Here is a 13,125-nt window from a genome sequence, read left to right on the forward strand (position 1 = left end):
ATTTTGAACAATGTTGCATTTCCCAATTAATTTCCCTTTCTTCTCTTATCCAGCATTCTTTTAATATTTTGTTTTGTTTAAATACTGAGGTAGGGTGTGCTTGTTAGGCTTCCAGAAGGCAAAAAGGAGTCTGCAGCTATTGCAAAATCATATATTCCCAGCCTGGTTGTTGCAAAGGAAGAGAGGCAAAGAACATAGAAGGGTTGTAATATTTTCTTTATTTAAAATATATCTAGGCTGCCATTCCAGGTACAGTAGTACCTTGGGTTAAGAACTTAATTCGTTCTGGAGGTCCGTTCTTAACCTGAAACTGTCTTAACCTGAGGTACCACTTTAGCTAATGGGGCCTCCCGCTGCCGCCGCCGTGCGATTTCTGTTCTCATCCTGAAGCAAAATTCTTAACCCGAAATACTATTTCTGGGTTAGCGGAGTCTGTAACCTGAAGCGTCTGTAACCTGAAGTGTCTGTAACCCGAGGTACCACTGTATATTCTTCCCAAGGTGGCTTGGACGATCATAAATGAGAACCACTGGCCTCACCCTAAGCTCTGTGCGGGGTGTGTGTGTGTGTGGCTGCCGGGTGTTCAGGATCTGCCCGTGTGCTTCCCATTGGCATCTGGTTGACTCCTGGGAGAAGAGATTGCTAATTGGCTTGATCCAGCAGGGCTCTTGTGATAGAGTTGGAAGGGACCCCAAGGGTCATCTAGTCCAACCCTCTGCAATGCAGGAATCTCCACTAGATCATGGATGGAATGGCGGTTCCTACAAAATAAAAGCACAAAATACATTGATGTTCAGCAGTGAAAGGGGCTCCTTTGGGAAGTTGTGGGCTCTCCTCAATAGCTGAGATTTCTGCATTGCAAGGGGCTGGACTGGATGACCCTTGGGGTCCCCTTCCCACCTCTGCAATCCTGTGACAAAGAAAACAAGAGCACAGACTGGAAAACAAACCAACCATTCCCATCCTAACAGTTGCTCAGGCCGAGATCCAAGCGTGCGTGGCCAGGCCCCTTCCCGTTGGCTTGGCCTTGCCCAGAACTTACTCGGAAGTAAGTGTCCAGCGTCCGCAGGCTGCTTGGGAGTAAGAGACGCGCCCTCCGCCGTTCGCCTGCCTCGGCGCGGGCCAGAGAGGGCGCCCCCGACTCGCCGAAGGGCCTGGCCGGCTTTCCGGGGAGGAGCGAGGCATCTCGGCCGCTGTTCCGACCCCCCTTCCTCCGCCCAGGTAAGGCCAGGTGGAGCAGGTGGCCAGCCCGGCGCAGGTAGAGCCACAGGCGCCCTGTCCGCGAGGCGGCCCCGGAGGAGGCGCCTTCGGGCGAGGGACGCGCGCGGCCCCCTTTGGCCGAGCCAGAGCGACGGCGCCGCCGCCACAGGTCGCCGCTGCCGCCTTTGTGCAGCCGCCTTCGCCGTCTGCGGCAGGAAGGGAGGCGGCGGCGGCGGCAGACGGGGACCCCGCCCAGCGGCGGCGGCGGCGAGCCCACCGCTGCCTGCCTGCCTGGCTCCCCGGCGGGCGGCGGCGGCGGCGGCGGAGCTCCGTCCGCGCAGTAGCCGGAGTGCCGCTCGCGTACCCTGGAGCGAAGGCGCGCCATGCTGCGGTTCCTGCGCAGGACCTTCGGCCGGCGGTCGATGCAGCGCTACGGGCGAGCAGCCGGCGAAGGAGACGAGCGCGACGGGGCGCCCCGGGCGGCCTCGGCCGGAGCCCCGCTGGCCGCGCCCGGAGCCCCGGCGCCTCCGCACATCCAGGCGGGCGCGACGGGCGGCCGAGCGGCGCTGCAGTGCCGGGTGCAGCTGCTCGACGGCACCGAGGTCAGCGTGGAGCTGCCGGTGAGTGGGGCCAGGGGAAGGCGGGCTGGGGCTGCGGGACCTCGGGGGACCCTAGGCAGCAGGGAGTCTCCAGCCCCCCCCCCCGTGTCACGATCCCTCCCCAGGCTTGCCTTCCTTCCGCCACGTGAAATTGCAGTGTCTTTAAAACATGGCACCGGTTGCCTTCCTTTGCTCTTTTGTACCCCCGTGTATGCATTCAGACGTGCGGCTGGCGCCTTTCCGTACAATTTGCGCGCCGGAAAAGCGTTCGCTGGCTGCCAGCGGCCTCCTCCTGCCTCCCCCCCTCCCTCCCCGTGCGAGGCTTGCAACCACGAGGGGGGCGCGCCTGGGACCGACGGCTCCTCCCCTCGCCCTCCGACTCCCCGGCAGCTGCCTCCTTAGCCCCGGAGGGATACCTGCTGCTCCCACCACGCGGCGTGTTTCCAGTAGCCCAGCCCCCCCCCCCAGGCTCGCTCCCCGTGTCCACTCGTGTGAACAGCCGCCCGCAGCTGCATTTTGCAAACTTCCTCCTCCCACCCAAGGAGGGGAGCAGAGCCACCTGTAGCTGGCGGGGGGGGGGACACAAACCTGTGGCGCTGCCTTGGGCGTGGCTAAGGGAGGCAGGGGGGTAGCTGCCCCCCAATCAATTAAAAACAAAAATACATAGCAAACTGAGGTTCTTCCCCCCCCCCAACAAAAGGCCTGCCCCTCCTTGGCTGCGCCCATGGGAGCTGGTGCCTGTTTGTTTGTGCCTTGCCTGAGGCAGGTGGGACCTGAGAGACCGGCCTTCTTTCTTTTTCATCTTCGACTTGACAGGCGCATTTCGTTGCCCACTTGGCACTAATGAATTCCTGGCACTGGTGAAATTCTGCTACAAGTTGTGGCCATGACCCTCTTCCCCTGGCAGGGGCATAGCTAGACTTTATATGTGGGGAGGGACAGAACCTCAGTTAAGTATTTTTATTGATTTACTTGATTTAATGGGGGGAAAGCTGCCCCCCCTCCCTTGGCTACTCCCCTGTCTCCAGGGAAGAGAGTTTTCTGACCCGTGGATCAAGAGCCTTTTGAGTTTTCACAATACCAGTTCTGCCTGTCCCTGGTTATTCCACCTGTGACTGGGCTGCCTCTAAGCAGAGGATTGCCCTTTTCAGGGCAGGATCCAGTTCTTAACTGTCTAACCACCCTGCCTTCCCCATACAGTAGAAAGAATCCTTGCTGGGGATGAGTGTCAGGTGGGGGTCAAACAAGCCCCCTCCCCTCCCCATGTCCAAAATGGTTGCTTCTGCTTCCTGCAGGTGTCCCCCTCACTCCCTGTTTTTATGCTTCTTGGGTTCCTTGTGAAATTGCCTTTACAGTGTGTTGAATTTCTAAATACAGCAGTGTATCTGAAGAAGTGTGCATGCACACGAAAGCTCATACCAAGAACTAACTTAGTTGGTCTTTAAGGTGCTACTGGAAGGATTTTTTGTTTTGTTTTGACTATGGCAGACCAACACGGCTACCTATCTGTAACTTGAATTTCTAAAGTGTTGGATATTGTTTTTAAAGAAACATGAGCAATTGTAGCTTTGAAAGTATGGAATTCAGCCACGGAAATTGGCCGGATAAGCTCCTGTTTCCTCTCAGTAAAAATAAAATAAAATGCAAATCAGATATGATTTTAAAACAATATGGAATGTAAGCAAGTTGAAACTTCTTTTAAATCCCCAAATCATCAGAATTCCATATGAATTTGTGTAGAGTCTGATTGTGTATTTTACTAATAATGACCTTGGAGTAAATATATGTGTGTGTGTTTAAGGTGGTTTGGACAGTGCTCAAATACACCAGATTACCAGTGTAGTAGGTATTAGTCTTGCATGAAAATACACTCCAGAAATCATGTGAGAGATCTGTGTGTTTAATCTCCATACAGCAGGTCACTTATTTGTATATCAGAACAATCAGGTGACCTGTTTTCTGGAGATTTTAACACAAAGATCTCTCACATGATTTCTGGTGCATCTGTATATCCAGAAATTGTGAAACTTCTGTGTTAAATATCAGTACCTTGAAAGCACATACGATGCTAGTTCTGCTGCATATAGTATTTCTGTTCTGATCATAGTATTTGTGCTTAGATTCCTAGGCTGGTTATTTTAACTAGGTCTGCCATAATTAGTTCTGATACTCAGGAGGCAATATGTTCTTCTAAAGCAGGGCAAATGGTCCCAAAGGAATGATTATGGGGCAGAGGGCCCAGAAATAATTTACTAGAGGGAATGCAAAACAGATGTATGGTTACACACCCTCCAACGTTTCTCTGATGAAAGTAGGGACATCCTATTCCATAATTATAATTGCCCCTATCCACTTTATTTCCCCCCTAAATTTTTTTTTATTCAGTTTATAACACAACTAAAAAACACAAACAGAACAAAACCAAACAAATTCTTTTCTTATCCTTATTTTTTCTAAACATTGTTAGGTGGGCTTCCCCATGTGCCCAATCCCCTATCCACTTTGGGCAGCTTATCTCCTTAGCTCAGAGATAACTCCATACCTTCCAACATTTCTCTGATGAAGATAGGGTCATTCTGGGATCAAATCAGAAATCAAATCAAATCATACATATCACTGTGTTTCTCTACTTCAGCGGACATTTTAAGAACTGAGCCTTTCCAAAATGTTGTCTGCAGAGCACTCTAGATTTTTATTTTTATTTTTAGTTAGAGGACAGTGGTGGATACCTTTTTTTAAAAAAAAAAAAGTTCAAAGCTCTATTTCATTGCTGCTCTTTTTAACCAACACAAAACTCAGAACTCTTCAGAACTCCACAGGCAACATCACAAGCATGTAATGCTGTAAGGCCTGTGAGACCTGTTGGAGGACACAATCAAGTGCTAGGAAGGAAAGCCAGTGGGATGCCGCAAAGTGTTTTTTAAAAATGTGCAGGCAAGAATACACTTCTCAGCTGCCTCTTTATTGTTTTTGAGTCAGAAAGAGTAAGTGGCAAGTCCATGCCCCCACTCCAGATCATGGAGGAAAGTGAATCCCATTTGCTTCTGCTGCAACCCCACCCAGACCTATTTGTCTGCAGTTTGGCAGGCGTAATCCACTCTATAACCAATGCAATAAAGGGGGGGGGGGCAGACAAAAGGCCCCTTTCCCTGCCATGGATGGACCTTAGGGAAAGGGGGGGGGAGGGTGCAGGGGTTCCCTGGCTGTCCAAGAGACATGAGAGACGAGGGCCCTGGGTCTGGAAGAATTTAGTTTAAGGGCACGAGGGGAAGGCCAGAGTGAGCGAGAAAGGACGGCCAGGCCATTGCACATGAACCAGGAACTTCAGAGATTTGGGAGGTTGAAGTTCATTGACTGATCTTTGAAATAAGCAGGCATCCTTGGCTTCAGGCCTTTGTTTTTAGATGAATTGCTCAAAATATCCATTGATTTTATTTTTGCCCACTTTCTTGCATTTCATTTTACTGTGCAGCTATTTTTAAAAAATAAAAAGCCTATTATTTCCCTCTTCTCTGAAGTGCATAACCTCAAAAGGCTACTAGAAATTGTGCTTGCCTTTTAATGTAAAGGCAGTTTCCTCATCAGGCTTTTTAAGTCTTGATCTCCTAGTTCTTTCACGCTCTCTTCCTATGCTTTTAAGTCTTTACAGTGCACTTTTTCAAAAGGGCTCTCTCTTCTTTCTAAATGGAGTGATGCACTCTCTAGCCTCTTGAAGCTAGAACTCCTCAGGGTCTTCCACGCCAAACGACACAGATTCTGACACGAATGTCCGTTCATCTGTTGCTGTGGAGGAGGGTGTAAATGTAGCCATTAGTTCCCGTTGACCTGATCCCATGTGATTCACTGTTTTAGAGAGTAGTGAGAAGTGAGAGGAGCACTTGGAACACAACCCTTCTCTCTGCCTCAGCGTCTAGGCCAGCTAAAAGCTTGCTGCTCTCTATCTCAAAAAAATAAAATTGCAAATCTGCCCCTTCCTCTAGCTATGAGAGAGACCCGCAACTCCGATGAGTATTGCACTCCAAGTCTGAAAAAATATTCAGGGAACTTGTTGAATCATCTTACTCCCAAACCCACAATTGTTTCCCTTAGTTTCAGGAGGAAAGCCTTTGTGACATCAGCAGTCATGACAACACTTCCCACCTTCAGCTCAAGAGAAATGTTCATACCTAGCAACTAACCCAGCAGAAGCAGGAGGAGGGAGGAGTTTTTGGTGTCTCCTGTTAATTCTGTGAAGGGATTCCTCCCCCCCCCCCAACACAAAAAAGGTCTAATGTAGCCACTGCACTGGACTAAAGCTGAATGCAACAGAAAGGGAAGTGAAGGTGTGAGAAGCAAGCGAGGATAAAGGCAGGATTCAGAATTGTAGAGTTGGGAGGGGTCCAACCCCCAGCCTTGCAGGAACCAGGAATCCTTGAGGGGCAGCACAGAATAAAGGTGGGTCAATGGCAGCTGCCACTCAGATGTCGTCCCCAATGCACAGCATTTGAGGAGCGTCATGTGAGTCTTTTGATGAAGAGCAGCTAACCACAAAGAAATCCTATTTTTAAAAAGTCATATAGACTGACACTACACAAGCTTGCTTCTCTGCTGCATTGTTATGATTTCTTTATATAGATATGTCCACATATTCTTAAAACCCACGTTTCTGTTAATGAATTAATTATATAGTATGATTTTTGAAATACACCCAAACACCATCTTGCTATTTTGCTACTGAAAGAGCTGTTAGACAGGGGAACAGTCTCCCTGGAGGTTATCTGAAGAAGTGTGCATGCACACGAAAGCTCATACCAAGAACTGACTTAGTTGGTCTTTAAGGTGCTACTGGAAGGAATTTTTTTTGTTTTGACTATGGCAGACCAACACGGCTACCTATCTGTCCCTGGAGGTTGTGGACTTTTCTTCACTGGAGGTTTGTAAGCAGAGGCTGGATGGTCACCTGTTGTGGGTGCTTTAGTTGAGATTCCTGTATTGCAGAGGATTGGACTAGATGATCCTTCCAACGCTACAATTCTATGATTCTAACTCATAATTGTGCCCAGCCCTGAGCTTGCACTATTCAGAGGTGTCATAGTTAATAGCTATTGATACACTCCTTTTCCATGAGCTTGCTTTAATTCTTTTTAAAACCCATCTGTCAATGTCTTCTTTCTTTTTTTAGAACAATTAGTGTAAGTCTGAAATAATTTCATTTTAAACAAGTGTTAGGAATGGCTCATCACTGGCAGTTAATACTTGAGTGTGGCTCATGAATGAAAATGTTGGCTCTCATCTTCATACTGCTTCTCTATTCTAGACTGGTCCTGGAAAATATGGTAATAATGCCTAGGACTTCAGTACACCATCCTGTAATCCTTGCACTAACTCTATAAGACGTGGTCAGTCAGTGTCCTCTGGAACTTGGTGGGTCTACTGAGAGTTTCATGGTGGGGTGTTGGCCAACTTTTGGTTTTCTCCCTATCTTTCTCTCTTGCATAGATACTTAAGTGGACACTTAAGCATTGCTGTTTTACAAATAGCACCAGGGTGGATTTGATTTAAATCAAATTGATTTAAATCACAATTTAAATCACTAGTCAGTAAGACTTGATTTAAATCATTTATTTATTTTACAGAAAACTCATTCTTGCTGGTATAATCTTAATATTTACAACTAGATGAAGGTTTCATTTTTTGGAACAACAAATTTTCAGAGTAGTTTTTACAGTTACTGTATATAAAAAATTACTGATTTGGTTATACTATTAGAAATACATAGACAGATAATTATGAAATTATTGTGAGGTTTAATAAGTTAGCTGTTTATAGGGGCTATATTTCCCAGCAGCCCTGGCTTTGGAGAGGCTGGTCTTTCTTTTTCTAGAGGGGAGAGAGGGGAGGAGGAAAGATAAAGTTGTTAGGCCTAGGCTGGAAGAGGCTTCCAGAAAGAGCAGGCGGAGGAGAAACAGGCTGGTGGAAAGCTGGAAAAGGGGAACCAAGGACTGGAGCGGAGAACTTCAGGGATTCCTGCTGCAGGACTGAAGTTCCCGGTAGAGGCTTTGTTGTTTGGAGAATGTCAGGCCAGCCCCGGGAAGAAGGGCCTGGAACCAGTGAACTCTTCTTCGTTGACCTGCAAGCACTTCAAGGACTTCCAGATCCCAGTTATTACTTCCACCCCTTTGGATTTGCTTCTGCATTCAGGTGCCTATTCTGTACAGTTGGGTGTGAGTGCAGTTGTTGGGACTCCGTGGGATTGGGAAGAGGTTGCCAGCCCCGAAGAGCCTTCAGCACTTGCCTCAAGTCTAAGTTGCACACAAAGCATCCCTGCTGCCAGAATTGCATCTCTGCTGGGAGAAAAGTTGTCTTCTTTTCCACCTGTTTTGGCACTCTCCCTGTCCTCTTTGCAAAGAAACAGTGGACATTTGAACATTGGCATTTTATACTTAGCAGTTTGAGCTGTTTGCAGATGTAGAAACAGCTCTGAGCATGCTCAGAACAGCCCGTGGGTCTACCCGAAAAGTAGACTAGTTCTTGTTAGATGCATTATCTGGATTGAAATAGTGACAACAGTGAGGAGGGGAAATTACACATCCAGGACAAAGAGCTAGTACTTCTGGTAAGATAAAAATTGGGTTTGGTGCTTAGAGACAGATGGGCAGATCATGACCCCCTGGTCTGAGAATAGTTTTGGACTGAGATTAACTGAGTGGTGGAGAGAGCTCATTAGCCATAGAATGGGAGATTGACAGAAAAGTACCCATGGCACACGCTACATTGACATCAATTGTGGAATGAGGTGTGGGACAGGAAAGAGTGTGGCTTTGAGATTTGAGGACTTAAAAAAAAATTCTGGGCATTTCACTTGGTAAGGTGAGCCCTGGTTGTCCCAATGAATCAGCTTCCACCTCATTAGGTAAGAATTATGATTTGAAATTTGCTAGGTGCAGTTTTTCACTTGACTCTTGGCCCTTGTGACTGAGTGAAGATGCCTGGGCACTAGGATGGCACCTGACGTCTCCGCCATCTGGAGGTTCCTGCCTGGGGATTCTTGGATCCTGACTATTTTCAAACACTAGCAACACATCCTGTAGAATTCTGTTTGTGATATTTTATCTGCACAATCAGAATGAATCACAGCACCAAAAAGTCATATTGAAAAATATGACTTTTGAGCCATCTGGCCCCAAAATGGCAACTAGGCATTCTGTTTTGGCGACTGTAACCCTGGTTTCAGGAGCCATTTGGCACCTAGCTTACATATCGGAGTTTCTAACATTGATTATAGGGTTATGTGTGGATTGAGGGCTTTGAAGAGGGTTTGCTTCAAGTTACTTAGTGAGTTCAAAGACGAGGTGAAATTTGAACCAGGTTCTCAGGATACTCTTTATTGGAGCAGCTATAGTGTTGAGAGTAGCAAGCTTTTCTTTCAGTGGCTCTGAAATGCCCATTACCACATAATACCTCTTTTCTGTAGAGCTCTGTGTCCCTTATCAAACTTTTGAGTATACCAAATCAATTTGGTCTAGTGGAAACTCTCGCATGAACAAAATTGGATTGTGTTTGACAGTAGAATTAAATGCTTCATCTCCTTGAGTACCTGAGCTGCCAAAGGGAAAGTTTTGAATGTGTGTGTTGCCTTTCACCCTCATTACTGAACTGGAACTGAATAGTTTGAAAGGCCTGGCGGGAGAAGCTCCTGGCAGGCCACAGTGCGTGTCTTGAGGGCTGCATTTGACATGTAGGTCGCAAGCTGTGCTAATCCACCCTAAAGCTAATTTTAAAAATAAGGCTGGGGCTTTCCCCTCCTCAAACAACGTTATCCACCAAATCTACAAAAAATAATGCTTCACCATTTTTCACAGTTGCGGTCAATTAGGCAAATATGTTACCTAGAAAATATGCTTATTCCTATGATGTTTGGATTGCATGAAGTGAGCAAAGTGGTTCTCCATTAAGGCTAGTAACCCACTGGTTCCATTTGTTGCTTTGGTGAAGATGCTTTTCTCCTTTCAGGCCTGGGAAACTGCCTTTACCAGATTAGACTGTTTGTCCATCTTGCCGAGTGATGTAAACTCTGACTTCAGGCTCTCAGATAGAAGTTCTCCCCCAACATCTGTACTTTGTGTTGTTGTTGTTGTTGTTGTTGTTGTCACCCTGCCTATCTGGCTGGGTTTCCCCAACACTATGGGTGGCTTGCAGTGCATATAAAAACATAGTAAAACGTTGCACATTAATAACTTCCTGATACAGGGCTGCCTTCAAATGTCTTCTAAAAGTTTTGTAGTTCTTTATTGCTCGACATCTGATGGGAGGGCATTGCAAAGAAGGGTGCCACTGCTGAGAAGGCCCTCTGCTTGGTTCCCTGTAACTTCACTTCCCACAGTGAGGGAACCGCCAGAAGACCCTCAGAGCTGGACCTCAGTGTCTGGGCTGAGTGATGGGGGTATATACTGGGCCAAGGCCATTGAGGGCTTTAAAGGTCAGTACCAACACATTGAATTTTGCTCAGAAATGTATTGGGAGCCAGTGAAGATCCTTTAGGACTGGTATTATAAGGTCCTGATGGCTGCTCCCAGTCACCAGTCTAGCTGCTGCATTCTGGATTAGTTGTAGTTTCCGGGTCACCTTCAAAGGTAGCCCCATGTAGAGTGCATTGCAGTAATCCAAGCGGGAGATAACCACAGCATGCACCACTCTGGTGAGACAGTCTGCAGGCAGGTGGGGTCTCAACCTCAGTAGCAGATGGAGCTGGTAAACAGCTGCCCTGGACACAGAATTGACCTGCACCTCCATGGACAGCTATGAGTCCAAAATGACTCCCAGGCTGTGCACTTGGTCCTTCAGGGGCACAGTTGCCCCTTTCAGGACCAGGGAGTCCTCACACCAGCCTGCCCCCTGTCCCCCCAAAACAATACTTCTGTCTTGTCAGGATTCAGCCTCAACCTTTTAGCCGCCATCCATCCTCCAACTGCCTCCAGACACTCACACGGGACCTTCACTGCCCTCACTGGTTCTGATTTGAAAAAGAGGTAGAGCTGGGTATCATCTGCATACCGATGAACACCCAGCCCAAACCCCCTGACAATCTCTCCCAGCGGATTCATGTAGATGTTAAAAAGCAAGGGGAGAGGATGGAACCCTGAGGCACCCCACAAGTGAGAGCCCAGGGGTCTGAACACTCATTCCCCCCCCCCCAATTTCTGGACACGGCTCAGGAGGAAGGAGCAGAACCACTATTTCATGTAGATGCTGAACTTTTCAGTCCAGGTTAGTAGTTTATTTTAAACTCATTTGCCCTGCTTGGAGCTTGGCTACTCCTTATAGCACCAGAGAATTTAATTTAAATTCTGTTGCTCTTTGGCTGCAGTCCTGACACTGCCTGCCTGCTTATAAGCATACCAATAGCCTGAAAATTGCAACATTAGGTTAGCATTAGACTAGCTTCATGGACCTTCTAGAGTGCACTGTCAGGTTTAAATAAGTAAAGGACCCTTTTACTGTTCAGATTTCATGATAATGCTTCTCTCGTCTCACAACAGCAAAGTGCATTTCAGAGAACGACTGCTTTTTAAAATCATAATGGCATTTCACTAGACTCTGGATAGTTTTATGTTGTAATGCGAAGATGACATCATAATGAAACATTGTTCATGTGGGAACCTTGAGTCAACATTTTCAAGGAGTTAAAATCAAGGCTGTACCATCACTTAAAGACATTTAGGTTGGTCATTTTACCATTTAATCAATTAGTTCGTTTAAATTTACATATGCATATTCATACCTCACTACTGTATAGACCTGCTTCTTAGATTTTGGATGAAGTGCAAAGCTAACAGTAATGTTAAATCTCACCATTTGCAATAAATGATGTAGAATGCTTTCTTTTTTAATTCCCTATTACAGTAGCATCAGCACCAAAGTAGTTTCAAAAATAAAAAATGCATTTTACTGCAGCCCTACTAATTAAAATTTTGCCTCCCAACCAAATTAGTTATTTTGCAGCTTTAGTTCTTTAAAAATCCATTCAGTACAATTTCCAGTGCTACATATGTATAAGTGCGTTCAACATGTTGGAAGTATTTTCTGTAACATGTTTACAAACCATGAACTTTGCCCTCAGTGTTCAGTGAACCTTTTGCATTTCAGATATGAATAAATGTTGCAATTGCTTCCTCTTAAAATTAAAAAAAGATATGCTAAAATGAGGCAAGACAGCTTTCCAGGAGTCGGCGAAACTCAGGAGGCACTGTCAGGCTGCAGAAACTTGCTCATCTGTCATGGTTTTTGTTGCTATTTGCAGTGTGTGGAATGTTTGCATGATTCAGGAAGTTGCCCTTCAGCATCCAGGACTTAGGTGTGCAAATAGAAAGCAAGTTACTTTCATTTTCTCTCCCTCAGGGTGTTGACAGGCGGCCTTTGTAAGAGGGCTATTTGAGGTGTGTGAAAGTTGGCAAATTTGGCTGAATTTTCAGGATCTTTTCAACAAACCTTTATCCTTATTTTTGCCATACTTGTTCCTTCCTCTGTTTTCATCCTAAAAGGCTTCTGCTGAGGATGTTAAAATCCTTAGGAGGTGCTTTGTAAGCAGGATCTTATTTTGTACCTTTTAAATATGGTGACAGGTGTTTTCTAGTTTTTTGCTGCCCTAATTTTTTATGTGTGAAGTGAGTCCTTTAGAATTTGCTAACTATATAATGCAGTTTACTGAATACAAGCATGGGATGTAAGTGCCCTGCCACTGAAACACAGTTTGGGACCTGAAAGCTTGCTTACTATTTTGCAATTACTTTGGTTGATTCTAATACATAGTTTGTCCAACTATGGATCATGGTATTTTCCTATGGACAACTTTCTTAGTTTTTATATATTTGGTCAGTACCTGTTTTCATTTAATATCTCATAATTAGCTGACTTAGTTTCTCCCCCAAAAGTGTGCTGTTACATGCAGGAACATTATTGGCTGACTAACCTTCAGGGCCTGCTGACCCATGAGGCAAGGTGAAGAAACTGCCTCAGGTGGCAGGATCCACAGGAGCAGCAGATCCAGCTTCCAAGGAATGCATTGGCTGTTGCTGCTGCCACTGCCATGATAAAAGCAGAGGGCTGGGGCACACACGTTGGAGGATGGGGCCTCTGTAGCCCTGCCAATGCTGCTTCTTTTCTGGGTGAATAGGAGGTCTGCTGGTCTCGTCCCGCCCCCAGGAGAGCAAGGCTGCTCTCTGGGGTCTGCTGGGCTCTGCACCCCCCCCCCCCAGCGTGATGCAATGACCGCTGTTAACTATTTTGCTTTCATATAATTTTTAATATCTGTACAATATCTGTAGTTCTCAAATCCTTGGGTGAGAAT

General features: G+C 46.5%; 1 protein-coding gene and 1 long non-coding RNA gene across 6 annotated transcripts in view; one reads left to right on the forward strand and one right to left on the reverse strand.

Moving 5' to 3' along the window:
- The first annotated feature begins 1,441 nt into the window (after window positions 1-1,441).
- Window positions 1,442-13,125, forward strand: part of EPB41L4B (erythrocyte membrane protein band 4.1 like 4B) — a 143,265-nt gene continuing 131,581 nt past the window's right edge. For 4 of the 5 annotated variants that reach the window (XM_083709277.1, XM_083709279.1, XM_083709278.1 and 1 more), the window contains exon 1: window positions 1,455-1,820. In XM_083709277.1, the coding sequence (XP_083565403.1) occupies window positions 1,584-1,820 (237 nt within the window). In that variant the 5' untranslated portion in view covers window positions 1,455-1,583. Of the gene's footprint in view, window positions 1,821-13,125 lie in introns of all 5 variants that reach the window. The other variant, XM_083709281.1, reaches the window with a different exon arrangement.
- LOC310830322 overlaps window positions 7,616-13,125 on the reverse strand; it is a 28,878-nt gene continuing 23,368 nt past the window's right edge. The window contains exon 3 of the long non-coding RNA XR_014557583.1: window positions 7,616-8,175. This is a non-coding gene — a long non-coding RNA (uncharacterized lncRNA). The remainder of the gene's footprint in view (window positions 8,176-13,125) is intronic.

The sequence above is a fragment of the Podarcis gaigeae genome (assembly GCF_964106915.1).
Source record: "Podarcis gaigeae genome assembly, chromosome: 13".
NCBI classification, from domain to species: domain Eukaryota; kingdom Metazoa; phylum Chordata; class Lepidosauria; order Squamata; family Lacertidae; genus Podarcis; species Podarcis gaigeae.